This window comes from Trichinella spiralis (assembly GCF_000181795.1).
Source record: "Trichinella spiralis strain ISS 195 chromosome Unknown Scfld2, whole genome shotgun sequence".
In the NCBI taxonomy this organism is placed as follows: domain Eukaryota; kingdom Metazoa; phylum Nematoda; class Enoplea; order Trichinellida; family Trichinellidae; genus Trichinella; species Trichinella spiralis.
Genome location: NW_003526941.1, coordinates 6,085,397 through 6,111,569, shown reverse-complemented (window position 1 = coordinate 6,111,569; position 26,173 = coordinate 6,085,397). Strand labels below are relative to the sequence as shown.

Sequence of the window (26,173 nt, the reverse complement as noted above, 5' to 3'; positions counted from 1 at the left end):
AGCTACAACAATTGCACCGGCTAGTGCATCATTTTCTTCTGATAGTCAAAAATCCTTTCCATGCTATCGTTACACGATGATTATTAATTATATAATACTCAGCGAAGATCACTTCTTCACATCTTTAACAGTCGAAACAGAAGATGCACTGTTTGAATCGATTATGCTCGACAAGCCTGTCGCGTTGCCGTTGCCAAATTTGAAATCTGAATGACCAGCAGATTTTTGCATATCACTTGACCCCTTCAAATTCACATCACCCAAACCGAGCAATTCCAAATCCTCTTCCCAAGGAGCCTTACCGCCCTTGTCGGGTTCTTTGTCGCGCAAAAATATGTCCAAATCTACCGCAGTAATATTGAACGGTGCTGCTTAAAAATTATGCCAAAAATGAAAAAAAATCAATTTTTTTCCTTTTCAATTAATCATACCAGAAGACAGACTGATTTGATCAACGCCATTTTGCGAAGAACTTGCAAAATCAACTGTCTCAGATACCGGTACTTTGTTCTGACAAGAAAAGGTCAAAGAACTTGCAGCAGCAGAAGATGTAAGCTTCTCCGGAATTAACGAAGACGATGTTAGCTGAGTTGCGAACAAAGGTAGATTCGACTTTGCAGATTGAGCCTAAATTTAATGTTGCTTTATTAATTTTCTTCTTCATTATGCATATTACATATATAAAATATATTTAACAAACCGCACGATTCACCTCTATTTAAACTCTAAACAACACATCATATCACGGTTGATCAATTACAATAAAATACGTCATTACTTTAAATCTCGAAAAAAAAACACTTTTAAAAACAAAACCATTTAAAAAAACATACAAGCGTTACATTCATCCCTAACGCAGACAAGTAAACATTGTACAAAAGCGAATTTGCCCAACGATAATTTAACGCATTGGCATCCTCTATCGTTCGAAGTGAATGCCACAAATTTCTGGAAGTTATACTTAAAAAAAAGAAAAAAAAGTATATATCTGAAATGACACGTATTAAGATGAAAAAGTTAAATTACCAAAAATGGGAACTGTTTTCGTCGTATTCTTTTAGGTCGTCATCCAGTACTTGGGCCAATCTGAACAACTTCCTACTAGAATCAACATTGTCACTCTTATCAAAATTTGAAGGAAACGCGCATGATAAAACCGACTGCATTTGCTTTGTCAACGACGTCTACAAATAAATATCAAAATAAAGCCAACAAATATGTATTTATTATGTACTTCAAATTAATTGTTGTACACAAATTGAACGTTCAACATATCTTTAAATTATAAATTTTTACAGAAAAACAAATTATAAATTCAAATAAAAATCAATCTTCAAACCAAGTTTGGTCAATCAACAACCGGTTTAATTTGCCACAAAAGTTTGAAAATACATCACCATAAAAATGATTCATGAACAACAGAAAATCATCACTTTTACAATTAAAAGTTCAATTAATCAGTTCACAACAATTAACTAATTAATCTGTCACCGTAAACAGTGAAGAATATTCTAGCCAAATTTACTGTTCTCTTCATCTGTGTGCTGTCAATTTAAGAATTAAAAAAAAATTAAATTTCGAATAATTGGTACAAAATTGCAAAAACTTGATTTAAACGTTCACACTGAAGCTGTGCAAAATTGCAAATTTACTCATCTGTCAAAAGAAAATAAATAAGCGTTGACTGTCATTTTACGTTGAAACAAACCAATGACAAAAATTCAATGATGACATAATCAACAGTTCAATATAAACAGGCAAAAATGCAAATGTAAAATGTGGAAACAAAAATTATAATGCTCAAAATAAAATTTCACTTACAAAATTCAAACAACAATCTTGTACAGGAACCGGTTGCGCAGGAAATGGAGCGCTTGAAAAGTCAACCCATTCATTTGCATCAACTTGTGATGTTGTACATCCTGAGAAATTGTCAGCTTCAGACGATTCGACGTGATTTTGACCAACTGAAGTGAAACTTGCCGCTACGAAACCACCAAAACTATCTTCATCTTCGTCTTCTGTGGGTTCTACATTTTCAGTCACTTTCTGAAGCTCACCGTCGGACTTCACAGATTGGGTTGCGGTCGAATTTTCCAATGCAGATTTTTCCACAAATTTCACATTATTGATAATATTCTGTTCAGTGTCATTATTCAAATAATCTTCTTCTTTGATCAAATTACAGTCATCTGCAGAAGTTACCGGAGTAACACATTCAATTATTTCATCATCTAATGAACTCATGAATAACTAATTGCAAATATGAATCAACTCAATCCACTCTTACGTACAGTAAGGACTGAACTATATTAGACAGCAGCCATTATCGGTATAGTCATATACTGATTATACAGTAAAATGTGCTCTTCAAGTTTAAATTTTTTTATTACAACTATGAAAGGTTGACGCAAAAATAATTCAAAATTAATATATGTTCAATTTATTTATGAACAAAAAATAGCTTTTATAATAAACGATAAGCACATTGTTGTAGTTTTTCATATTTTCATATTATTTGCATAGTCAATAATAATAATGATGCGTTTTTCCAATTGAATTCATCAGTAGAATGAAATTTGATTTGTCATGAAATTTTGTTTATTAAAAATGTATCATTAAAAATTTGTTCCTAATTTTCTTACAGTATGCAAACTGTTGAAACATAAGCATTCTACGCAAGGCTTTTGTGCTTGTGTGGTGTATTTTTAATAGATAATAATCAGTTGCAGGAAGTTTCGAATCAAGATGTCAACAGAAGTGTGTAATGTTGAAAGTTTGGAAAAACTCCTGAGTATTGTGAACACTATTAAAGAAGTGAAAAAGATGGTGAAGAAACTTAAAAAAGTTGCTTTTGCTGATCGTTTGAATTCGGTAATTCTGTTGGTAATCATTACTTTTTTCCGTTTTGTCACACAAAGTGTGTTTCAGGCTAACCCTTTGGAGAAGATTCGATTAATGCTAACAATGCAGTGGATGATAAATTCACTGTTTGCATGTAAAAATCCCAAGACATTGTTCAATTTTTTCTTAGTTGTTATTTTTTAGCTTTCATGAGGAGCAAGGGCATCGATCCGACGAATTCATTGCTAAAACATCATCTCGTAATTGATATTGCTTATATTCAATTATCTGTTAGATGATGTTTATTGGTTTTCAGTTGCGCATCAAAGGTCGTTTCGAGAGTATCAAATTAATGGAAGAGGGGGGCGAACGGCCTAAAGTGAATGTAGAAGCATGCAAGCGATTGTTGCGCAGTGCTTTGTGGAATCCGGTAAGCCGACCCTTGAAGCAGGTAAATTTAATGAGCTTTTAATTGTTGAATACTTTGATGGTTTAGTTTTTGGTTCTTTTAGATATCGGCAGAGGATGAAGATGCCGGATGTAGCGGTTCGGTTCCGAAGAAGATTCGCAAAGTTGAAGAAATTTCTGGAGATTGAACAATTGCTGAAACATTACGATTGTCCTATAATGAATAAATGAATAAAGCACTATAATTAATAAATGAATAAAGCACTATAATGAATAAGCAGTTGTTTGATTTCATGTTCACCGAGTGATATTTAGATGACAGACAGCTTTACAAATGCGCATTTCATAGTTTAATTAAATCATTAGAGTTGTATAAATTAAAAAATTTTGAAATAAATGAATATAAAAATGAAAAATGTTGCGTTGTATTTTATTATCTTGCTTGTAACGAATAATTTCCTAGTCAGTATCTTTTGGTATTGGAAGTAATTTTTCATTTGGATGATTTTGCTCTTTTATTTGTTTCTTCATCTGTTGAAATTTTTTACGATTCTTTAAGCTTGCCAAGGGTAATTTTTCCGCTCGTTTATAAAATAAAATACGATAATGAGATTGGAAGCTTTTTTTTTAATTTATTGGGTTCGCAAGTTTTTTTTTAAATTTTAGCACACCAACTGCAAAAACGGGTGCAGCCCCAGTGATTGCAGTTTTTATGATAGCAGGATGCGTTACGATGGTTGGTGAATATTCAATTCCGCATGCTTGTTGCTTCTTTTTCCGCACCATGTGGCCGTTGTGTGAAGCGGATCCAGTTCAAGCAGCAGCAGGTGCTTTTCCTTTAGCAAGTGATATCAAACAAATATGACAAAAAAAACATAAAAAATAAAATTTTGAACTTCACCAAAGAAAATAAAAACCCCGATGAAATCCGTTTCCCCATTTTTTTACAGTTTTTCATTTCTTCCTCATTCATACACTACAGTATGCAAACAACGTGTTTTTAACCTACATGTTTCAATTTGTTAGAAAATAAAAATATTTATTCACATCTATCTATCTGCTGTATTGATTGAATGTGGAGATATTTTTATACAAACATACTGTCCACGTTATCTGTTGCTTTTTTGCTGAAATTGTCCTTTTTATTGGATTATAATTTTCGTTTTCATTGCTTTTAATTGAAGCCAATATTGATCGATTTTCGCTCCACTCCCCGATGACGAATTAACGAGCAACAAGGAAATGAGCCTTCTGCTGACCGATCATCATTGCAGATGGTCGTTTTGAAAATCTGATCTTGCACAAACGGTCGATTAGCTTTTGCCTTCCATACCCGCACCTGCTCTCTCTTTCTCTCTGCATGTATTTTTTATTATGTGTTGCTCATTTGAAAAAATATTTGAATATGTTGATTTTACTTTTCAATTTAAATTTATTTCAACATTCAATAAAAAAGATCAGGAAACGATAAAATTCAAAAAGTAGAAAAGAAAAACACTCGTTTTATTCGTTTTGGAAACAGCAGCAGTGAACCCGCTTCAAAAATAAAATCCTTATGTAAAAGAATGACTATATATGGCTAACAACAGAACAGAAACGAATATTATTACATATATGTATGGATGTATAGAGAAGTTGAAAACAACACTAAACAATAATAATTGTTTGGATAAAAAGTTCAAAGATATATAATTATTATTCATAAATGGAAAAAGCAACTATATATATATATGTGAAGGATAAAATTGGATCACTGTGCAAAGAGAAAGAGTGAATAATTAAGATCAAGATAAACAACATGGCTTCTCAACTAAATTCAAAGTGCACACACACAGACACACATAAAAGAGAAAAGAACCTTCAAATCGCAGTTGTTATCATCATAATGGGAAAATTTGCATAAACAAGAAGTGGAAATTCTTTCCGATGTTTTCTAATTTTAGCCAGTCAACAGCATTTGACGCAACTTTTCCGTTTCAGCTTTCAAAGCGGCAACTTCAATCCGCAGACGCATATTTTCCTGTTCCAGCAGTGCTGCCCTGACGGCAATTTCGTCCTCTTTAGCTCTGCGCGCATCTCGGGATCTTTTCGCGGCTTCGTTGTTCTTTCGACGACGTTCCCAATAAGCTTCATCTTTCAGCGGTTCCGTTTGCAATCGACCCTTGCGCTTTGGACCCACTCCACCACTGCTGGTGTTGGTGTTGTTGTTGTTGTTGTTACAATTGCCATTCAGCTGTACCGTCCTGGATGTTGGCATGGTTCCAACAGTTGCAGCAGCATTATTCGAATCTTGTTGTTGCTGTTGCTGTTGGTGTTGCTGCTGCTGTTGTTGTTGTTGTTGTTGCTCGTCGGATATTGCTGGACTGGTCGAATCATTCGCAGCAACTGAACTCGACGAACGTCCATTATTGCTTGAACCAGTGGATGAAGATGATGCTGGTCGTCCACCAGGTTGTTGTTGTTGTTGCTGATCTGGACGCCCTGCTTTGTTGTTACTGGTGTTATCTCGTTTTTGTTGTCTTTGTTGCTTTGATGCTTTTTGCTGTTGTTGTGATTTGTTATCTTGTTGTTGTTGTTGTTGATCACTCGCATGCGGTAAATTCGGATGCTGCTGTTGTAGATCAGTATGCGGATGTGAAGTGGAGGTAACTTCTGGAGGTGATGGTGGCAGCAGTGGGGCACCGCTGGTGGAATGGCTGTTGCCACGATTGTCCGCATTCAAAAGAGAAGCGATCTCTCCGGCCAACTGCAACGGCAAAGATGAAGCACGTGAAGCGCAACGTCCGTTCACTTCCGGCGTCGGAGTTGGGGTACTGGTGACTTCTGTGCTTTTGGTTCGCACGACCGGTGCTTGTTGACTGGCTCCCGAGGCGCCACGACCCGTTCCCACGCCGAGCAGAGTTTTCAGCTGCTGCTGATGCTGCTGCAAGTATTGCCTGTACGGATGGAGCACATGCTCGCTCAAAAATTGTGCAGTGCTTACACTACCAACCGGCATATTACCCAACAGAGCTGCACCATTGCCATTCACGTTCGTGAAATTCAATCCATTTATCTGAAATTATATTATTATCCCACAATCGTTGTTTCTCTCTATTCAACAACTTTGGAAACTGCTTTTTTCAAACTCGTTTTTTTTTAAATACCTACGCTAAATTAATCAATTAATATGGAAACAATTATTGCACAACAAATAAAAATAATTTCCAAACCTACAACTGATCATCTATTATTATAAATATACTAACAATGGTCATGTGAAATCATGCGATTGCACAACGCAGCTATTGTTAATTCAGCAACAATGAAAAAATGTAATAATATTAAAAATGGAAACAAACTAACGAACTGAAAACAAATTCAAATTTAGCTACTATTTCATATTTATATTACAAATAAATAGATTATTATTAAATAATTAAAAATTAAGAAGAAAAAAAAAGGATTTTTTCGAAAAAAAATACTCTATTCAACTTCCTCGTCACAAACAATACTTCTTATTGTTAGGCAATTGAATTAAAGATTCATGCATATGAAAATGAATTAATTAAGTTACAAAATAATAATAAAATAAAGAGAAAGAGAAAATTTACGCGCATGCACATGCACCACGTGTAATAGTAGTTGTTGTTGTTGTACAATTTTACCAACTAGACTTTTGAAAAGCTGCGCGCTCTAGTTGAGAAGTAAAAGTATAGAGAGTAGAGAAGCCATTTTCCAATTCCGGATTTAGAAAGGGAGTAGTAATGGTAGTTAGTAGTAGTAGTAGTAGTAGTAGTGGAAAAGTTTTTGTTATGTGTTAATTATTGAAATTGGTCGACAAAATTATTATACTGATTAAGATAAAATAAATTGAATTGAACTGAATTAAATTACCTGCAATGCGGACATTGGATCCATTGGATTGTAGGCTTTGAATGGGCGTTGCTGTTTGCCAGTGGTTGTAGTGGTGGGCATGGCAGTGAAATATCCGCCGAGCAGGAGATCGTGGATATTGAACGGCGGGTGTAGAGTAGCAGCAGATTGGGATGGTAAAGTTTGGCCATTGTTGCCATTGTTGGTAAAGCTGCCACCGTTGGGCAAAAAGGTAAACGGCAGAAGACGGTTGAGCAAAAGGGGTGATGCCGTTGTACTGGTCAGAGCTGCCGAAAGGGCGCTTGGCATATTCACATCTTGGGAAAATAAGGCGGCTGTAGAGACGGCTTCGAAAGCCGATTTCGAACCGTTCAACAACAACTGTTGCTGCTGTTGTTGAAGCCTGGCAAGGGGTAAATGATTATTATTGGCGTGGTTGATTTTACCGTTGTTTTCCATGATTTGTTGTGATCTGTTGGCAAATGCGGCTCTTAATCCATCCAAATTGTCAATACGACGCCTTTTTTTCGTAGTTAAATTCAACGGTGTAACTGATTGAGTTGTATCATCCAAATCGGCAGCAACTGAAATACAACAACAACAACAACAAGGATGATGATAAGAAAATACGTATATATATATATATATATGATTATTAAATATGTAATGTTACTTCCTGAATCATGAGGATGTGGAGAGATGAGATTATCTTGACATGAGGTCATGTTGGTGTTGTTGTTGGTGCTGCTGCTACTACTAGTACTATTGGACTGACGATGATGATGCAGTGGCGCTGAAATTGAAGTTAAACCAATAGCAATTGCTGGTGTCACTTTCGCTGACGTGCCGTTGCTGGTATTGGTTGAATCGGATTGGAGGAAATTTCCTTTGGATAATTTATCGTTCGGCTTTTCTTCTTCGCCTATTTTTCCACTTGTGTCCGACTTGTGATTTTCTTCTAGCTTTCCACCGACAACACCAGCAGCATCATTAGCAGGGGATGTTTCGCCATCGGCTGCTGGAACTTCTGCCATCGACGACAAACGGTCAGCGGCTATGGCTACAGCGGCGGCGGCGGCGGCGGCGGCGATTTCACGCTCGGTGCGGTCTGGCCCTGAAAATTGGGTGACCTGCTTGTAACCGGTCCCACAACTGTGTCGCGCACCCTAATTCACATCCGCCCCAACCGGCCAAACTCTCCTCTACTTACCTGCTTGCTTGCCCAATACTGGCGATGGAGCTTGGTACTGGTAATGCGAACCAACCTCTCTACCTCTCTCTGTTGGTGAAATTCTCTCCCCCTCCCTCTCCCTCTCCCTCTCTCACGCTTGCCCAAGTGACAAAATATACAAATTTACATAAAACAATCATTTTCTATCCATCTATCACTACGTTTTGTGACAAATTTTGAATTTTTTTTTCATCTCAAAGCAAACAAAAACTAACACACAAAGAAGCATTAATTGATCGATCATCATCAATCACACATGCCGAAGGCGGAAAACATTTTTTTTTGTTTCATTTCGTTTCGTTTTTTTGCCAAAATAAACAATGATGCTGCTGCTGCTGATGATGATGATGATGATGACAGTAAATGGGAATAAAAAAAAAGTTGGAAATCAATTTGACTAGTTTCAAAAATTCTGGCAACAACGGCAGATTTTTTATTTCTTTCCTCCGAGAGGGAAAAGATGAGACGACAGCTTAACCCTGGGGCGTGCGCAGTTTTGTGTTGAGAGATAAAAAAAGAAGAAGAAGAAGCGAAAATTTTTTACCCAAATTTCTGTTGCCTTGCGCCACTGTTGCGCGCATGTAGCATATTTTGCAATTATAACAGAAATGTCAAATTCAACAAGGCCAAAATGAACGAATAATAAAACCGACAGCTGCGACCGGCGTTGCATAACCAGGGCATACTGTAATTTTCAAAAAAAAACCCTAACCAACCAACCGACGAAATAAATTTTGCAATAAAATATAAAACAAATATTTAAAGTTTACAAAAAATTGCTATTGTTGTTGTTGTTGAAAAAAAAGCTTTCAATTCCATTCACGCAATTCATATATTCCAACGAACAAATTATACATGATAGATATAAAACGTAATATAGCCCGAAGTGAAATGAATCACCAGTTCAAAGAATCGATTTTATCTATTTTACACAGGCGTTCGTTTGATTAATTTCAAGTTGATCGTTTTGTTCTGGGCAATGTGATATTATTATATTTTAAGAATTTGAAAGAGAAATGAAAAATTCATCTGTCACACCACGTGCACACAAGCATTTTGGAAGATGAATGGATGGATGGACGGATGGATGGTTGAATTATGAAAAATCGGAATCAACGTGAAAATTGTAATAATAATAATAATAATTGTGTCATATTATAAACGACAAAGTAAGCCAAAGTGAATATTTTTTGCTTTCTTGAAGAAGAAGAGAATGATGATCGGTCGATCGCATAGCGCCTTCTAGAAAGAAAATTAGCGGCCTTGGTCCGCTTTTCACTTTGACCAATGCATGCATGCATCGAGCCGGTAAAAGTGTTGGCAGATTTTTTCATTTCAACCAACCATGACCGGACACGACCCTGAGATTTTCAAAAGCTTTTCACAAAAAATGCAAATTTATCACATCTGTTGGGGGAAACAAAAACTTTGCATAATTGAACACAATTGAACAACACACAACTTTACAGCTTCAAACTTTTTACCCCTTCCCCCTCAGGCCAGTAATAAGTAGTAATATTTTTGTAATATGACAAAATTAATAATCACAAATGATTGACAAAATAGGCCGCCAGAAAATTATCAACAAACTAAAAATAACTCTACGAAAGAAGAAGAACAAGAAAAATCACCTCATCACGTCACGAACATCGATTCCTTTTTTGTTTTGTCCGTAAAACTAACTGTCAATGCAAATTTCACACATCTTCAATTCTTATTCATCTGATTGGTCATTAGAAGAGAAAAAAATTTAAATTTTTTTTTCAACTCAAATATCACCACTCTGGCTGTTGGCGAAACACGCTTTTGTCGTGTTTCTGGCAAATTGTCATTTTTCCTCCACGCTACAGTTCACCCACCGTGTCCACTGCACGCTCTACATGTACGTAATCGAATTGCACCGTCGTGTCGTAATTGTTGTCAATCAAACCAGCCGGCTCAAATTGGCGAAAATCTTCATTTCTTGAAAGTTGATTTTTTTTTACCTTTTCTTTTTTTTTAAATTTAAATTTTCCCAACTTTCCATTTTATTCACCATATTTATCAAAAGCATCATCACTTGGTGACACATTAATTTCAAATTTCTCTTTTCAATTCTGCTTGTTCTGCTTCTATTAAGCACAACTGGTTTCGCATTTTCCCATTTTCGAATAATTCTCTTTCTTTCTTTCTTATCTTTGCTCTTTTTTTTATTCATCAATTACGCAATGATGTGAACGTCCCAATAAAAAAAAATTTCGACACATTAAACGACCTGAGGCATGAAAATGAAAACTCGCCATCAAATATATACATCAAGCTAACTAGCTTCGTCTGTCTGTCTGTCTGGCTCTTTGCATGCATCCAGCTTTCACACTACTTTTCAAACCCATCGAAAATTATCACCATTGAAACAAGGTCCAACAATTTGCATTTCATCATTCTTACACAAACTGACCTACTTTCAAATTACAAATCTGTAAATGAAACAAATTGTTTTTTTTTCTTTCTCTCTCTCTCTCTCTCTCTTTCTCTCCACTACTTCTTTCCCTCAACTGAAGAAAAAAAACCGGATTACATACAGAAAAGTAAAACAAGGACAAACTTCATCGAAAACAAAAAATTAATACACTCGTCATGTCTACAGTAGGATTGAATTTTTGTTCGAAAAAAAATTTAACACCAAAAAAACAAAAAAAGTCAGTCAGTTTTTCTTTTTTCATCGTCGAAATTATTGAGCTCGTCGAAAAGAGTTGGATCGGTGCCAGCAGGGAAATTCTCTGAGGTCAACGTCGGGTCGTGTTGGGCCAGGCAACTGTTGCTTTGTGGAATTGCCAAAAGCCGAAAACGCTCCAGACGAACAAGACAAATGGGATTTCGACACGACACAAAAGTTGTAAAACGATTCATCCCCGAGCAAATGCAAAATTTGAATTTTCCACTGCCACTTATGCAACAAATGAAACAATTCGGATTGTGGGAAAGAAGCCTAATTTCACTTCCTTTTAGCGCGAAAAAGTATCATATTTTACAAGCATCAACTAAGCAAAGAAAAAAAAATAATAGAAGAGGAAGAAATAAAACTGCCAACAAGTCGAACATTAAAAAAAAGAAAGAAATTAAAATCAACTAGCTCACTTCTCTTCTTCATTCTTTCGTTTGATTTTTTTTCCTTCATAACCAATCGAAGAAAATGATGCAAATAATAAAAATCATTATGCGAACCGAAAATTCATTTCTTTGAAAAAAATGATAATTATCAATATTTTTTTCAAACAACTATCCACTTCTTCTTCAAATAAAACTGTTCACAGTAGATTCACAGTTGTGTATAAAACGTATATCCGATTTATTCAACAGCAGAAATAAAAATCTGTTTTCCCTATTCACAATCTTTTAGCTTCTTGCAATATGCTGTTGTTGTTGTTGTTTTGATTAAATCAATCTTTTGATTAGCGTTAATAATACATAACAACCTGTTGAATGTGATTAGCTTATTTATCACATCTATCCCTATCTCTCTCTGCCTCTCTATCACACACACACCAAAATGAATCTTTCGAAAAATCTCTTTTCCCATGTTTATAAAAAAACCAAATTTATCAAAAAAAAATAAAATCAAGAAAAAAAAACCAAAGAACAATAATATATAATTGCTTACCTCAGAATTAGTTGGTGAAAAAGACGAGGATGAGAGACAACGTCTTATTGTTGTTGACAGATGGGAAGAGATGGAAGTTTTCACGTTTGCAATTGTCGGCTAGTAGATGCGTTCGGATGACCAGTGGTCAACGAGGATGAAAACGCTCCGGATGAGAGGTGGCTTTTTGGAGAAAAAGCAACAAGCGTTGAAGCGCAACAGCCGGGGCTTTTGGTGGCTTTGCAACAGATGTTCCAATCTTGGAAACGGGGCAACAATTTATATATATATATTTTTTTTTCTTTCTCCAACGACTCAGTTTCAACCAAGCGAGCAAACTGCAAACTGCAAATATACACATAAGCCGGGCGTGTGGCCCGAACTGAACCCTTGACCTTAGCTGGCCCACGATGCGATGCGCCGTTGGACAATAAATGCGCTGACCTCACTGACCGATGGCCAGCTGCTCAGAGCAGGCTTGGCCTGAAGTTGACCTATGGAAAAATCTGATTATTATTACTTGTGGCGGTGGTGGTAGCAACAGCAATAGCAGCAGCAGCAGTAGTAATAGTATGGCCACCTCAGTTTGCTTTTCCCGGCTCGGCCAGTGGTCAGTTGCGCTGACCTGACTTGACCCGGCTTTTCATTTTTCCAACCAACAATTCACAAGCATCCGATCATCATCATCATAACTTGTAGACCGGTTCCAGCTTTGCGCAATCGAAATCAAAGGAAAAGCTGACGCTTTCCCACGATCAACGTACCTCATTTTCACCGCTGACATCACAAATCCTTCCACACTGACCTTTTCGAACCAACGTTCACCTCAACTATTACTATCCACACTGACGAGCACCCACTTGCAAGCCACAGAATCACATTTTCCACACAATCATATCTGTTACATACCGTAACATGTAGCACATTTTTCGATTAGCAATTATCTATCCAACAAATTATCATCATTCAATTCAAACAATTCAAAAATTTTTTTCAATTACAGTAACCGTTGGTTGATCAATTTGGCGGGAAAATCTCTATCAAAACATTCATCGTCTTTTTCAACATTTTTAATTTCTATTGAAATCTATTCATCTAAAAATTAACAATTTTTTTTCTAAATTATACAATTCAACAAGTATCAAAGATAACTTCAACAAAATCATCCTGCATAAATTAAACATAAAATTATTATCAACTAGCCTTAATAAGTGCTTTTTTTGAAAATTTCAACAAAAATATTAAACTAGTAAATCATTGATCAGTGAATAGATGATAAATTCTTCGTCAATAGAAGATGATAAAATGGTTTTCCAATAGGAACCTTTGATCATTTAGATGTGCATTGAAATTGACAAAAAAGCACATCCTATACTGTACCTGTTTTGTACAGTTTTTCATTTTTTAAATATGTGCAATATTGTCCGCAATTATTGTCGTCTGATGTAAATAAACTCAAATAAACTCTGAAATATTTTTGAAATTTCAAACGCAACTGCATTAATTAATGATTTTTATCAACTTTTTATTCAATACAAATGTAAAACCTAAAGATCACTAGTTTTACCACTAACTTTGTCGATGCGGTGTAGCATTTGATATTATATTTTTTCCAATATTTATAGTTATTTTAAATATTTTTTAGAAAATTGGTTGTTGACAGCTTTGGAATATTTTACTACAACTGGTAACGATAATTTTACATTCAATCTTGCAAATTTCGCTTTGAAATAGTGCTTTATAATTTAAAACTTCCATAGTTTTCAATTTCACATTTTTATTACTTTTTGTTTCATTTCAACAATTGAAATAATTTCTCATTTCAAGTTAATAAATCAAATTCAATTATAACGGTAATGAGATGTTTGGAAACTTTCAGTTGATTTGCCATTGTTGTTCAATTATGATTGATAATGATTTGATGTTTTTTCTTATTTTTGGTTATGATAATTTCAGTACGAATATGCTATTTGGAAAAAAACATTTGTCAGCAGTGAAATGCTGCGTTCAAAATCCACTGCTAATTGCGGTGGATAATTTTTGCCGTCAACTATGCACCAAATCCAAATCACCCGTCGAGAGGAAGCAGTTTAAAAAAGTTTTAGTCGCCAATCGAGTTATGTTTTCCTTTTCATTTTTTTTATTTCTCATTTTCATTTTGTCAAAAATAATTAATATTCCGTATATTTATTGTATAACTCTCTTTTCAGGTGAAATTGCTATTCGTATATTGCGCGCCTTGAATGAACTGCAGATCCGCTCTGTTGGCATTTATTCAGAACAGGATGTCAATCAGATGCATCGTCTGAAAGCAGACGAAGCTTATTTAGTTGGTAGAGGAATGACCGCCGTATCGGCTTATCTCAACATTCACGAAATCATCAAACTGGCTAAAGTATGTTTGTCTGTTTGCTTTTGTTCAATTTTTATTTCTTAATTTTTAATTTCAAATTTATAATTTTAGTAGTCAAGTTTTTTTCTTGTACACTTTGTATAATATTATTTAGAGTAGATGTAACCAAGAGCGAGTTGAAAACTTTCCCTTGAGAATGCTATGTCAAGCATGTTGTTATTTGATATTATGACTTTATGGTGCATAATTTGCATGAATTTAACAGCATCATTTCAATTACAGATAAAATATCTACCACTTGACAATTGTAGACTTGCTTATTAATTACTGTAAAAGATATGCAAGATCAAAAGAAATAACTTTGAAAACAAAATAAATTTCTTCTGAATTACATGCTCTCTAGAAGAAATTATTGTTTCTTGAGATAACGAAAGTTCAGTATTTTGATATTCTGAGATATTTTAAGTCAATTTAATTTGATTTTATGTTTACTTAGACGCATGACGTTGATGCCATTCATCCTGGTTATGGATTCTTGTCAGAAAGGGCTGACTTTGCTCAAGCTTGTCATGATGCCAGTATTACTTTCATTGGCCCTTCACCAGAAGTCATGCTTCGAATGGGTGACAAAATATCTGCCAGGGTCGCTGCTGCTGAAGCTGGTAGAGCTATTGTTATATATTATGTTGTTGTTGTGATGTTTTACCGTAGGAGTTTCTGTGGTTCCTGGTATTGAGAATCCAATTGAAAATGCCGAAGAAGCGGCTGAATTTGGCAAACAGTACGGTTTTCCTGTTATATTCAAAGCAGCTTATGGTGGTGGTGGCCGAGGAATGAGACGTGTCGATAAGCTTGATGTATGTGTATATAATCATTGATTGAAAACGCAAAGCAAAGCAATTTTACATTGTTCATTTTAGCAAGTACAAGAAGCTTTCAATAGGGCTACTTCTGAAGCTCTTGCTGCATTTGGAAATGGATTAATGTTTGTTGAGAAATTTATCGAAAGGCCGCGTCATATTGAAGTTCAAATTTTAGGTACGCATTAAGCAAGATGATGTGTATTTTTTTGACGTTTCTTTTTTTTGTTTAGGTGATATGTATGGCAATATTGTGCACCTTTACGAACGTGACTGTAGTGTACAACGTCGACACCAGAAAATAATAGAAATAGCACCGGCACCAAATTTGGATCCGCAGAAAAGACAACTGATGTTGGACGACGCGGTTCGTTTGGCTCGCCACGTGAAATACGAAAACGCTGGTACGGTAGAATTTTTGCTTGATCAAGATGGAAGGCATTATTTCATCGAAGTGAACGCCAGGCTTCAAGTGGAGCATACTGTAACAGAAGACATTACCGGGTATTTGATGTTGTATTGATTTTTTGAAAAGTGAATGTGTTACAACTTTTCAGAGTGGATTTGGTCCAAGCTCAGGTGAGAATTGCCGAAGGCAAATCACTGGAAGAGCTTCACTTGTGTCAAGATTTGGTGACGCCTATTGGTTCAGCTTTGCAATGTCGTATAACTGCTGAAGATCCAAGCATGGATTTTTGCCCTGATTCAGGACGTATCGAAGTATTTATTTGCTTTGAATTTCAACCAATCTTTGTGGCATGTAATAAATAATTTGAAAAATTCAGGTATTTCGTAGTGGAGAAGGAATGGGCATTCGCATAGACAGCGCATCCGCGTATGCTGGTGCGTTGATTAGTCCGTATTATGATTCACTGCTGGTCAAAGTGATTGCCCATTCTCGAAATTACAAGACCACTGTGAACAAAATGATGCGCGCTCTGAAAGAGTTTCGCATTCGTGGAGTGAAGACCAATATCCCGTTTCTGTTGAACGTGTTGAATAACCAGCGCTTTTTGGACGGCTTAGTCGACACGTGTTTTATAGACGAAAATCCAGATTTATTTAAATTTACGCCATCGCAGAATCGTGCACAAAAATTGCTTCGTTTTTTGAAAGATGTGAAAGTGAACGGTCCAATGACACCGCTAGTAACTGGAATTCCATCCGCTAAAGTTACTCCAATTGTACCGGAGTATGATAGTACGCAGTGAAGAATATGTTGAAAATTTATGTGAAAAGAAAAATTAATTAATTTATTTATTGTTTATAGCGCGACCACTGTTGAAAGGTTGGAGAGATGTACTTCTTGAAAAGGGTCCGGTGAATTTTGCGAAAGAAATACGCAAAAACAGAGGTATTTTGTTAACGGATACAACATTTCGAGATGCGCATCAAAGTTTATTGGCAACACGTGTTCGCACTTACGATTTGCAACGAATCGCTCCATTTCTTGCCCACGCTATGCCCAACTTGTTCAGCCTAGAAATGTGGGGAGGTGAAGTTGTTGTAAATTATAATATTTTAATTTCTGCTTAATAACTTATATTTAGTTCAGGAGCTACTTTTGATGTTTCAATGCGATTTTTGCACGAATGTCCATGGGAAAGGTTGGAAATTCTTCGAAAACATGTACCAAATATACCGTTTCAAATGCTGCTACGTGGCGCCAATGCTGTAGGCTACACCAGCTATCCGGACAACGTTGTAGTGAAGTGAATTATTCAACTTTTGCTGCTTTGATTATTTTTCATTTTCATAATTCGTATATGGTTCAGATTTTGTGAATTAGCCAAAAAGAGTGGTATTGATGTGTTTCGAATTTTTGACTCTTTGAATTACATGCCGAACATCATTCTTGGCATAGAAGCGGTCGCCAATGCAGGAAAGGATTGAATTGAATGCGCATTGTTTTTCTTTTCTTCTCATTTTGTATGTTCTATTTATTTGTTTAGGTGGTGTTATAGAGACGGCAATTTCTTATACGGGCGACGTGGCTGATTCCAACCGACAAATGTACAATTTGAATTATTATTTAAAATTGGCAGACGAAATTGTCAAAGCGGGCACGCATATTCTTTGTATAAAAGTAGGATTGAATAGACGAAGAAAAAAACGACGATTGAATTGCATATTTTTTTTCTGAATTTCAATTTTCAGGATATGGCTGGTCTGTTGAAACCACGGTCGTCGAAAGTATTGTTATCTGCTTTGCGGGATCGATTTCCGGATTTGCCAATTCACGTCCACTCCCATGACACTGCCGGTGTGAGCGTGGCTAGCATGTTGGCTTGCGTCGAAGCTGGCGCGGATATTATCGACGTTGCGGTAGATTCCATGTCCGGCATGACGTCCCAGCCGAGCATGGGTGCCATGGTTGCCGTCTTGAATGATTCTCCATTTCACACTGGCAAGTCGTTTTTCCGTATTTCAGTCGTGCTGATTGATGATGTTAGCATTGGATTGGATTCTGCTTGCAGGTATCGATTCGGCCGACGTCAGCAAGTACAGCGCTTATTGGGAATCGGCCAGACAATTGTACGGACCGTTCGAATGCACTACGACGATGAAAAGCGGCAATGCGGACGTGTATGTGCACGAAATTCCCGGTGGTCAGTATACAAATTTACAATTCCAAGCCTATTCGCTGGGCTTGGGCGACAAATTTGAGCAAATCAAACGGAAATACGTCGAAGCGGATGCGCTTTTGGGAAAGCTGATCAAAGTGACTCCGACGTCGAAAATTGTCGGCGATCTTGCCCAATTCATGGTCCACAACAATTTGGATGGTCCCACGTTGTTGAAGCAGGCGTCGACGTTGTCCTTTCCGGAGAGTGTTGTGCAATTCATGCAAGGCATGATTGGTCAACCTCCTTACGGTTTTCCGGAACCGCTGCGTACGCAGATCTTGCGCCACAGGGAACGCATCGACGGTCGACCGGGAGAATCATTGCCTCCGGTCGATTTTGAAACCCTTCGACAACAGTTGCAACAGAAACACGAAAAACAGATTCGGTAAGCAAATGCAGACCGTTAATTAATTAATTAATTGATTTATTGATATTAGTGATGTTCATGTCATCTCGTATGCAATGTATCCAAAAGTGACGGACGATTTTTTGACCTTTGTTGAAAAATATGGACCCGTGGACAAATTGCCAACCCATGCTTTTTTCATGGGTCTCAGCAACGGCGAAGAAATTGACGTAATATGACTTTTTTATAACGTAATAATGATAATAATAATTTTTTTAATATATTTACTTATACTTATGCATGCTAAGACATTGTTTATCTAGCATGTGCATGTGGATTGTTATAATAAGCAAACAGAGGTTTAAGAAAGGAAAGTTAATTTGTTTGAGAGTTTTGAAACACTTTTTGTATTCATGTAAACTTGCGAAGCTTCATATCGCAGGGAAATGGATGTCAACATTCATTTGTTTCAACAATTTTGAAATAATTTGAAAAAAAAAATTAACTCCGTGTTGACAATTTTTTTGTTTCATATTTGTCCATTTTATAATAGATTGTTACAGTGTGTGACGCTTTTTATTTGTTTTTTTTATAATAATCAGGTTGAATTGGAAAAAGGGAAATCGATGCGTATTAAAATGCTAGCGAAGAGCAGTTTGAATGCTGAAGGCGAGCGAGAAGTGTTTTTAGAATTGAATGGACAATTGAGAAGCTTCCTTGTGAAAGACAAAGAAGCCAGCAAAGTGATTTATTAATAATTTTTTGCGTTTGAGCAAGCTTTTTTTTTCTTAAATTTAAATTAATATAATATGTTTCTTTTGCAGGATGATACGAGTCATCCGAAAGCCGATCCAACTGTGATTGGATCTGTAGGTGCTCCGATGCCTGGGGAAGTATTGCAGATCAAAGTTAAAGAGGGTGATGTAGTGAAGATGAAAAGTAAGCAAATTTATTTAATGAAAAGTACATTTTGCACGATTAAAATAAAATTATTTCTAATTGTGCTGCAGCCCCGTTGATTGTGATCACTGCTATGAAAATGGAGATGATCATTGAAAGTCCAATTGACGGTTTAGTGAAAACTGTATTTGCTAAGCCAGCGATGAAGTGCAACGCCGGTGATTTGCTTGTTCTTATCGAGAGTCAGTGATGATGCTGATGATAATTATCAGTTGCTGGGTTTGACGTGTTATTATTCAACTGTGTGTGCCTTCCTTCGTTCCCTTTTGTGCGCTTGCTTGCTTATACAGCGCGCTGTATTGAATAGCGTAAGTTATTTTTATTGGGAAAAAATTAATTCATGAATTTCATTTGAGGTGAATTTTCACAATGCTTTTATTTAAAAGTTAATAGATAATAAATAAAATAGTCATGAACACTAATGTGCGGTAAAAGAAACCTGCTAATTGTTAAGCTCTGCAGGATGCTTATCATCGTCATCATCGTCGTCGTCTTCATTTCCATCATCACTAATACAATCGACTGATTTCGATCGTTTGAATCGTTTAATGGACGGTTGTTGTACCAGCAAAGAACCACTGGAATGCGGTTCCAGCAGAGAAATAGCACGGCGATCTTTGGAATAATCTCCAAATTCTGCCAACAGTGGATTCAAAAAACTGAACGTCGGTTCCCTGAGAGCAGCAAATTTTCTATAAAATACAACATTTGGATTATACAAAACTACATATGGTTAGATAAAAAAGACAATAATAAAAGAACAACTAATTAGCTAGTTGTTCAACTTGATAAGTTTACCAAAAAGAAGAAATATATATATTAGTTGAGCTAATCATCAAATTTCAATTAAAATAATTCAACACTCATACATATGGACTGGAGTTAAAGTCTTCACAGACAAGCCATTTGCTACTTCGTCAGCCTTGATCAACAACTGCTCAATAAAATGTTCCAATAGTTGAGCTAATAAACAATACAACATTAAACAATAAACTCGACTAAAAATGAACACCAAACGTACAAAATAAGATTGGTATTGCGTTGCTCATTTTGCCAACTTCTTCATTCGATTGTAATACACGCTTGACTTTCACCTTGAAGCAGCGAAAATAGAAAATAGAAAAAGTAGATCCAATTCCAAATGGAGACAAAGAAGCTACAAACTTACCGGCGGAATTCGAGCTCGTCTTCTCGTATGACACATAATCTTCGAATCAGCCATGGTAATGTTGACGCTCAGCACACATCGAATTAAAAGTCAAACCTAAAACCCCAGGTTAGAAATCGAGATATATTTGAGAAGCTAAAAACTGAAAATTTCAAACAACAAATTAACAGCATAGCGATCAAAATGCTTTCACGAAAATTCACAATCTAATAAATAATTGAATAAAACTTTTATTAGAAACATAATAATTCAATATTTAGGTCATTAACTGAAAATATATTTCCAATTACTTTTTCAGCTAAACAATTCTGTCAAACTTTGAAGAACAAGACATCAGATGTGCCATTTATAGTACTCTAATAATATAATGCAAGTACAAATTTGAAAAGTATTTTTGTTTAAAAAATTAAAAATAATCTTGAAAGTTTGAAAAATAAAAAATTACATAGCTAATTGTAATATTTCAAAAAATTTTAAAATTCATGTAAATTGTTTTCTTTTTCCCACATTACCTAGTTTGCGTAATTAATGTTTGTGACTAACATGCAAAGCAAATCATTTCTTGACGTTCTGTTTGATTGATTGGTCATTTAAAATTAGGCTGCCCAATGCAATATATAGAGACGTTTTCTTAATTTATCATTTTTTAAAATGTCTTCGATCCGTGATTGACTTAGAAATCAGTTTGGCTTAGTTGGTTTGTTTGAAATGGAAAGTAATCACCATTAAAATAAATAAAATCTAAAATCATTCTTTTCAATTTAATTTCAATTATACTGATACACTGAAAAAATCACGACAATTTACCACAGACTAACATTTACTTCTAATGTACAATACGTCCGATTGAAAGCGATAAATGATTTCAATGCATTTTGCTATTTCTCATTTCTGTTCGACCATTGAGCTTTCGTTACGGTTCAAAACCATGTAATTGTGAACCATAGCAATATTCACTTCAACAGTTGTCATTTGTTCGCGTATGAAATCCAGCTTTTGCAAAAGTGACTCTTTTCTTGGTTCAGCAATTTCAAGTTCTCCTTTCAGAAACTCAATACCCTCTTTTACGGTGAATTCGACCATGACATCCGCGCCTAACCATATACAAACTCTGTTCGAAGGTGGAATTGAAACTTTGCTGAACAAATTATCTGCCAACGTAACATGAGTAATCAGTGATTCCGAAGTTGCCAATTTTTGCTCCAGCAAAAAACAGCACTGCAATGATTTCTTTATGTCGACAATTTTCTCTGCCAATCGTTCAACACTTTGTCGCACATGTCTGTCTATCATTTTATAACGATGAAGAGTAAGCGTAGCTTGCTGAATAATTTCTTGATATGAGAGACCAGATTTAATCGAAAACTGTTCAACATCGCCAATGAATTCCGCTACTGGAATATCTTCAGAGAATGCATCTTCGATAGAATTTCGATTTTCTACATCTCCATCGTTTTCTGTTCCTTCTACTGCATGAATATTATTCATTCCTATGAAAATAAAAAACAATTTTATCAATAAATAATACTTTACATTGTATCAAAAGAAATTTTACCTTCTAAAAATACTCCGCTCACACTTTAAAATATACCTTATTAATTTTAACTACAGTACACCACAATCAAGTAGGATTGTATTATTTTTTGTACGATAATAATCTACATTAGATATATAATTCAACCAAATTTTGAAATTTTGAAGTATATCTGCATAATTATGACTTTCACAAAATAAAAGGAATAAAAGTTTTATTATGGTATTATTTTTGTAAACACGTCAATTAGAAAAAACTGTAACAATAGAATAGATAAAATCTTTTACTAATCGAATCGAATTTTGATTTTATATGTGATTTTTAATAAAATCTTCAATTATTCAACTTCATCACTTTTGAAAATACAGTATGTATAACTTTTATTGCGTCCAAATGTCCTATCATCTGGATGTGCATTTTGTGCAATTTACTCAGTGAAAAGGTAATGGTGTTTAATTTTATAATTTTGGAAACGATTTTTATTTTTCTGATATTTTCCTCAAGCAATTGAATTATGTGGGTTCTGGACGACGCGGAATTTTTCACTACTAGCGAAAATTATACTGCAACATTTATATCGTCATTTACTGAATTTTGGTTATTTCGTTTTGTTGACGACTGCATGACATATGCTATGGTGCTTTTGCCTTGTTACCTTTTTGTAGCGTGTTTCAAAGACGAAAAGTTTGAAACAGGTTCTTCCGTAGTTAATTACTTTTGTCAATGTAGATTTATGTTATTTTCTTTCAGATGGAAATGTTGAAGGAAGATTTAATAACTTTTTTTTAAGCATATTGTTTTATGGTCGAAAATTTTCTAACAAATCCAAGATGATACAAGCTTCTGATTCTGAGCACTCGAATGTTTCAACTCTGTTTTCTACATTTTTACGTTTGTGCTTTTGCTTTGTCGGTCTTCAAGTTACGTACATAACGTGGGGTGTTCTGCAAGAGAAGGTGATGACTCAGAATTATATTAGGAGAAATTCGGCTGTAAGCAATGTCAGATCGTACGATGGTTTTCAAGATTCAGAATTTTTGGTATTTTTCAATCGACTGATTGCATTTTTAATAAGCACTGCTGTTTTCTTGTTGACCAAGCCAGATGCAGTGATTGCACCGTTGTATGAATTTTCTTACGCATCCTTGGCGAACATCTTGAGCAGTTGGTGTCAGTATGAAGCGTTGAAATTCATTTCTTTTCCAGCTCAAGTGTTATTCAAATGCTCAAAAGTGGTTCCGGTGATGTTGATGGGTAAAGTTGTCCAAAGAAAAATTTATTCCCGCCACGACTATACGTGCGCTTTGATGATAGCTATTGGCGTGTCGTTGTTCATGCTGTTCGGTGGAAAGCATTCGTCTTCACGTTCCACTGAATCCGTAACAGTTTCCGGAATTACATTAATGATCGGCTATTTGGTATTTGATAGCTTTACAAGCAACTGGCAAAATGTGTTGTTCGACAAATATAAAATATCATCTTTGCAAATGATGAGCGGTGTTAATATGTTCAGTTGCGTTTTAACACTGATATCACTTATCAGACAAGGACGGTTGTTTTCTTCATTTCGATTCATAACGCAGCATGATAACTTTGGTGAAGATTTGTTACTTTCTTCTTTATCTGGTGCTGTGGGACAGTTTTTCATATTTTATACCATTCGTCACTTTGGTGCCGTCGGTTTTACTTTGATGATGACCATAAGACAGGCGCTTTCCATTCTTATTTCTTGCATTCTTTACAAGCATGACATCACTGAATTAGGCATACTGGGAATAGCGATGGTTTTTATCACTATTCCAGTGAAAATTTTAGGCAATGCACATTTGAAAAAAAGGAGAAATTTTGATATGAAAAAAAGTTCTGTCTGAACAGAATAAAAATTTTCTTTCCTTCATCTTTCATACTACTGGTCTCTGTTTGTTTGAATATTTAAATTTCAGATTTTTCACAATTCTTCATGTTGAAGCAGAATTCAAACTTTCGCTTTAAAGTAAATTCAAGTTTTTGTCTATTTGTTGTCAATTGTAGAAAATTACCGTATTCTGTTGAATATTTACTTATGACGTCAATAAAAAAAATCGTTGAAAACCTATGAGATGCCTAATGTACAATTTCAACATGCTCTACGATGTCATCATTATTTGTATATAGATTGCGAGGCATGTATTTTTGTTTTATGAAATTCATCGATATATACGTTTGTTTACGTGAGTTTTATCCGTCTTACATTAAAGTTTTAATATGAAAAAGTTTGTCTACGTTATTATATTGTTACTTCTTAATGTCAGTTTAAAATGTTTAAATGTGAAGCAGTGTAATCTATGTTCAGTGACTGACTTTTATTGTATTATCTCGTGTTCACCGTCTACTGGAATGATTTATTGTTATGAATGTTCGCTTTACGATTGGGCATGCCTCAGGTCTTGTCGTACCGTTCCGCACATTAGTGCAATCTACTGCGAAGCATGCACCGCCTGGGATTTTTTATGCTTCTCTGTTTGTGTTCCTTCACCGACGTCAGTGAGAGTTTGCTGTCTACATTGTTCTTATTGGGATGTGTACTGCCTTCGCGTGTGTTCTGCTTGTTCAATTCAAGAATTGGATGTATTTTGAAATTTTCACCATGCTAATGCAAAATAACAAATGAGACAAAGTTCGCCATCAAGTGCTGCTGATCTACTTTACATAACAATCTGTTTAGTTTTATAATTTCAAATTGTCGATTTATTCTCATATTAAATAACCAATGGATTTTGTATTTCAGTATTATAAAACGTAAAGTACAAGTTTTCAGCATGGCATATGATGAAACAAATTTTAATATGCCCGTAAAATTTACTTTTCTTTGTAAGTTGTTTTCAAAAATGGCCAATTTCACTGTTTATATCTTTTTATTAAAAAACACAAAATTCTATCAATGAATCAATTTATTTATTCATTAAATACAAATATATGATAAAACATGTGAGCAAGTATGGTTTAGCATTAAAATATTTAGTTTTATTTAATGTTAATTATAAATGTTGAATTCAACTAAATTTAGAATAAAATTAAAAATCCAACTTAAATAGTTTATTGAAAATTAAATAAATAAGTTTTAATATGTAATTTTTTATTTTGATAAAAATAATATTTATTTATTTGAACTTGTGATATATGGTAGGTATACTGTATTTAAACTGACAAGTTGGAGTTTGTCTTATATTTCAATTGATTGCTCCAGTAGGTTATTTTTTATGTATTGTTTTATATTCTAAATAACATAAAAGAATTACAATTACTTATAAATTTTTGGCACGTATTGATGAATAGTTGCTTTGTGTTAAAAAGTTTTGGTTTTTGCTAATTGCTTCATTTACTTGATGATTGATTTTGTGATAGATAAGAAAGCGAACCGCTTATATATATACATGTACATATGCCCAGTTGTATTTTGTTTCTTAAAAAAAACTTTTTTGCACAGGTGAGATGGGTGCCTACCGGTACATGCAAGAGATATGGAGAAAGAAGCAGAGTGACGTTATGCGTTTTTTGCTTCGAGTTCGAACCTGGCATTATCGACAGTTGTCAGCTATACACCGCGCATCGCGACCAACACGTCCGGAAAAAGCAAGGCGTCTTGGATATGTTGCTAAACAAGGTATGTTTGATATTTAAAGATTTTTGATATTTTCAGCTATTTTTTACTCTTTTAGGTTTTGTAATATATCGAGTTCGTGTAAGACGAGGTGGTCGTAAACGCAAGGTTACCAAAGGTCAGACTTATGGGAAACCAAAAAATCATGGTGTTAACCAGTTGAAAATGAAGCGAAGTTTGCAGTCAATTGCCGAAGTATTAATTTATTTGTTCACAGAATTCTCAGGTGCTAAAAGAGAATTGAAATTTCAGCAACGAGTTGGTCGTCGATGTGGAGCTTTGCGAGTGTTGAATTCTTATTGGGTTGGCCAAGATTCAACATTTAAATTTTATGAAGTGATTTTGGTCGATCCGATGCATAAAGCAATTCGTCGTGATCCAGATTTACAATGGATTTGTAAGCCGACTATGAAACATCGTGAAATGCGTGGCTTGACAAAGGCGGGAAAAAGATCTCGCGGTTTAGGAAAAGGTTTGCATATATTGTTTTTTGTTTGTATTTATAATTGTAGCATGTAATAATTAATGTTTTGTTAATTTTTAGGCATCGGATATTCCCAGACTATTGGTGGTAGCAGAAGAAAAGCATGGAAACGTCGAAACACTTTATCATTGCGAAGAAAACGTTAATATCACGTTTTTTACAGTTCGTTTCGGCTTATCGTTTATTTGTATGTGGAATAAAGGAGTGAAAAATCAGTAATTTAATATTTTTGGTTATGAATTGC

The 26,173-nt window shown here is 35.1% G+C and overlaps 8 protein-coding genes across 8 annotated transcripts; 3 read left to right on the top strand and 5 right to left on the bottom strand.

Moving 5' to 3' along the window:
* Window positions 1-108: 108 nt before the first annotated feature.
* Tsp_05965 (conserved hypothetical protein) lies at window positions 109-2,247 on the bottom strand. Its single transcript, XM_003380206.1, has 5 exons — window positions 1,822-2,247; window positions 1,096-1,184; window positions 834-960; window positions 432-627; window positions 109-371 (listed from the first exon to the last, which is right to left on the bottom strand). The coding sequence occupies exons 1-5, from the start codon at window positions 2,245-2,247 to the stop codon at window positions 109-111; spliced, it is 1,101 nt and encodes a 366-aa protein (XP_003380254.1).
* Window positions 2,248-2,361: 114 nt separating this feature from the next.
* Window positions 2,362-3,440, top strand: Tsp_05966 (putative nuclear nucleic acid-binding protein C1D). Its single transcript, XM_003380205.1, has 7 exons — window positions 2,362-2,374; window positions 2,648-2,702; window positions 2,733-2,874; window positions 2,932-2,998; window positions 3,049-3,104; window positions 3,161-3,295; window positions 3,357-3,440. Exons 1-7 carry the CDS (start codon window positions 2,362-2,364, stop codon window positions 3,438-3,440), a joined length of 552 nt encoding a protein of 183 aa, XP_003380253.1.
* Window positions 3,441-5,191: 1,751 nt separating this feature from the next.
* Tsp_05967 (basic region leucine zipper family protein) lies at window positions 5,192-8,141 on the bottom strand. The gene is given in 7 exon segments (XM_003380204.1): window positions 5,192-5,379; window positions 5,653-5,736; window positions 5,839-6,307; window positions 6,594-6,600; window positions 7,142-7,691; window positions 7,781-7,900; window positions 7,919-8,141. The coding sequence occupies 7 exon segments, from the start codon at window positions 8,139-8,141 to the stop codon at window positions 5,192-5,194; spliced, it is 1,641 nt and encodes a 546-aa protein (XP_003380252.1).
* A 4,212-nt stretch (window positions 8,142-12,353) lies between these two features.
* Window positions 12,354-12,741, bottom strand: Tsp_05968 (conserved hypothetical protein). The gene is made up of 3 exons (XM_003380203.1): window positions 12,625-12,741; window positions 12,478-12,582; window positions 12,354-12,440 (listed from the first exon to the last, which is right to left on the bottom strand). Exons 1-3 carry the CDS (start codon window positions 12,739-12,741, stop codon window positions 12,354-12,356), a joined length of 309 nt encoding a protein of 102 aa, XP_003380251.1.
* Window positions 12,742-13,860: 1,119 nt separating this feature from the next.
* On the top strand, window positions 13,861-19,293 carry Tsp_05969 (pyruvate carboxylase 1). Its single transcript, XM_003380202.1, has 15 exons — window positions 13,861-13,912; window positions 14,168-14,352; window positions 14,807-14,972; window positions 15,022-15,167; window positions 15,231-15,348; window positions 15,404-15,674; window positions 15,728-15,890; window positions 15,956-16,370; window positions 16,441-16,665; window positions 17,123-17,256; window positions 17,328-17,647; window positions 17,679-18,182; window positions 18,697-18,886; window positions 18,968-19,082; window positions 19,154-19,293. Exons 1-15 carry the CDS (start codon window positions 13,861-13,863, stop codon window positions 19,291-19,293), a joined length of 3,144 nt encoding a protein of 1,047 aa, XP_003380250.1.
* A 252-nt stretch (window positions 19,294-19,545) lies between these two features.
* Tsp_05970 (negative cofactor 2 complex subunit alpha) lies at window positions 19,546-20,325 on the bottom strand. The gene is made up of 4 exons (XM_003380201.1): window positions 20,272-20,325; window positions 20,116-20,197; window positions 19,973-20,066; window positions 19,546-19,777 (listed from the first exon to the last, which is right to left on the bottom strand). The coding sequence occupies exons 1-4, from the start codon at window positions 20,323-20,325 to the stop codon at window positions 19,546-19,548; spliced, it is 462 nt and encodes a 153-aa protein (XP_003380249.1).
* Window positions 20,326-21,156: 831 nt separating this feature from the next.
* Window positions 21,157-22,222, bottom strand: Tsp_05971 (prefoldin subunit 3). The gene is made up of 3 exons (XM_003380200.1): window positions 22,184-22,222; window positions 21,840-21,849; window positions 21,157-21,761 (listed from the first exon to the last, which is right to left on the bottom strand). Exons 1-3 carry the CDS (start codon window positions 22,220-22,222, stop codon window positions 21,157-21,159), a joined length of 654 nt encoding a protein of 217 aa, XP_003380248.1.
* Window positions 22,223-22,319: 97 nt separating this feature from the next.
* On the top strand, window positions 22,320-26,075 carry Tsp_05972 (adenosine 3'-phospho 5'-phosphosulfate transporter 1). Its single transcript, XM_003380199.1, has 7 exons — window positions 22,320-22,500; window positions 22,556-23,589; window positions 24,119-24,324; window positions 24,573-24,655; window positions 25,272-25,448; window positions 25,504-25,917; window positions 25,990-26,075. The coding sequence occupies exons 1-7, from the start codon at window positions 22,320-22,322 to the stop codon at window positions 26,073-26,075; spliced, it is 2,181 nt and encodes a 726-aa protein (XP_003380247.1).
* The last annotated feature ends 98 nt before the right edge of the window (window positions 26,076-26,173 follow it).

Bases quoted from the DNA above. Each gene is read 5' to 3' on its own strand.
- Tsp_05965 (XM_003380206.1), bottom strand. From the start codon at position 2,247: ATGAGTTCATTAGATGATGAAATAATTGAATGTGTTACTCCGGTAACT. The intron at 961-1,095 runs GTTGTTCAGATT...CTTTTTTTTAAG, and splicing joins AATGTTGATTCTAGTAGGAA to TATAACTTCCAGAAATTTGT. The intron at 628-833 runs GTATGTTTTTTT...CATTAAATTTAG, and splicing joins TAGGGATGAATGTAACGCTT to GCTCAATCTGCAAAGTCGAA.
- Tsp_05966 (XM_003380205.1), top strand. The intron at 2,875-2,931 runs GTAATTCTGTTG...AGTGTGTTTCAG, and splicing joins TTGCTGATCGTTTGAATTCG to GCTAACCCTTTGGAGAAGAT. The intron at 3,105-3,160 runs GTAATTGATATT...ATTGGTTTTCAG, and splicing joins CATTGCTAAAACATCATCTC to TTGCGCATCAAAGGTCGTTT.
- Tsp_05967 (XM_003380204.1), bottom strand. From the start codon at position 8,141: ATGGCAGAAGTTCCAGCAGCCGATGGCGAAACATCCCCTGCTAATGAT. The intron at 5,737-5,838 runs GTGATCAACAAC...GTAACAACAAAG, and splicing joins TCCGAATTTACCGCATGCGA to CAGGGCGTCCAGATCAGCAA. The intron at 5,380-5,652 runs GTTCGTCGAGTT...TGAAAGATGAAG, and splicing joins TGGTTCAAGCAATAATGGAC to CTTATTGGGAACGTCGTCGA.
- Tsp_05968 (XM_003380203.1), bottom strand. From the start codon at position 12,741: ATGTCAGCGGTGAAAATGAGGTACGTTGATCGTGGGAAAGCGTCAGCT. The intron at 12,583-12,624 runs GTGAATTGTTGG...GGGTCAAGTCAG, and splicing joins ATGATGATGATCGGATGCTT to GTCAGCGCAACTGACCACTG. The intron at 12,441-12,477 runs GTAATAATAATC...GGTCAACTTCAG, and splicing joins TGCTACCACCACCGCCACAA to GCCAAGCCTGCTCTGAGCAG.
- Tsp_05969 (XM_003380202.1), top strand. From the start codon at position 13,861: ATGATTGATAATGATTTGATGTTTTTTCTTATTTTTGGTTATGATAAT. The intron at 17,257-17,327 runs GTAGGATTGAAT...TTCAATTTTCAG, and splicing joins CGCATATTCTTTGTATAAAA to GATATGGCTGGTCTGTTGAA. The intron at 17,648-17,678 runs GTATCGATTCGG...CAGCAAGTACAG, and splicing joins GGATTGGATTCTGCTTGCAG to CGCTTATTGGGAATCGGCCA.
- Tsp_05970 (XM_003380201.1), bottom strand. From the start codon at position 20,325: ATGGCTGATTCGAAGATTATGTGTCATACGAGAAGACGAGCTCGAATT. The intron at 20,198-20,271 runs GTAAGTTTGTAG...CGCTGCTTCAAG, and splicing joins GACGAGCTCGAATTCCGCCG to GTGAAAGTCAAGCGTGTATT. The intron at 19,778-19,972 runs GTATGAGTGTTG...TGCTGCTCTCAG, and splicing joins ACTTTAACTCCAGTCCATAT to GGAACCGACGTTCAGTTTTT.
- Tsp_05971 (XM_003380200.1), bottom strand. From the start codon at position 22,222: ATGCACATCCAGATGATAGGACATTTGGACGCAATAAAA.
- Tsp_05972 (XM_003380199.1), top strand. From the start codon at position 22,320: ATGTGGGTTCTGGACGACGCGGAATTTTTCACTACTAGCGAAAATTAT. The intron at 22,501-22,555 runs GTTCTTCCGTAG...ATTTTCTTTCAG, and splicing joins AGACGAAAAGTTTGAAACAG to ATGGAAATGTTGAAGGAAGA. The intron at 24,325-24,572 runs GTCAGTGAGAGT...TTTGTATTTCAG, and splicing joins GTTTGTGTTCCTTCACCGAC to TATTATAAAACGTAAAGTAC.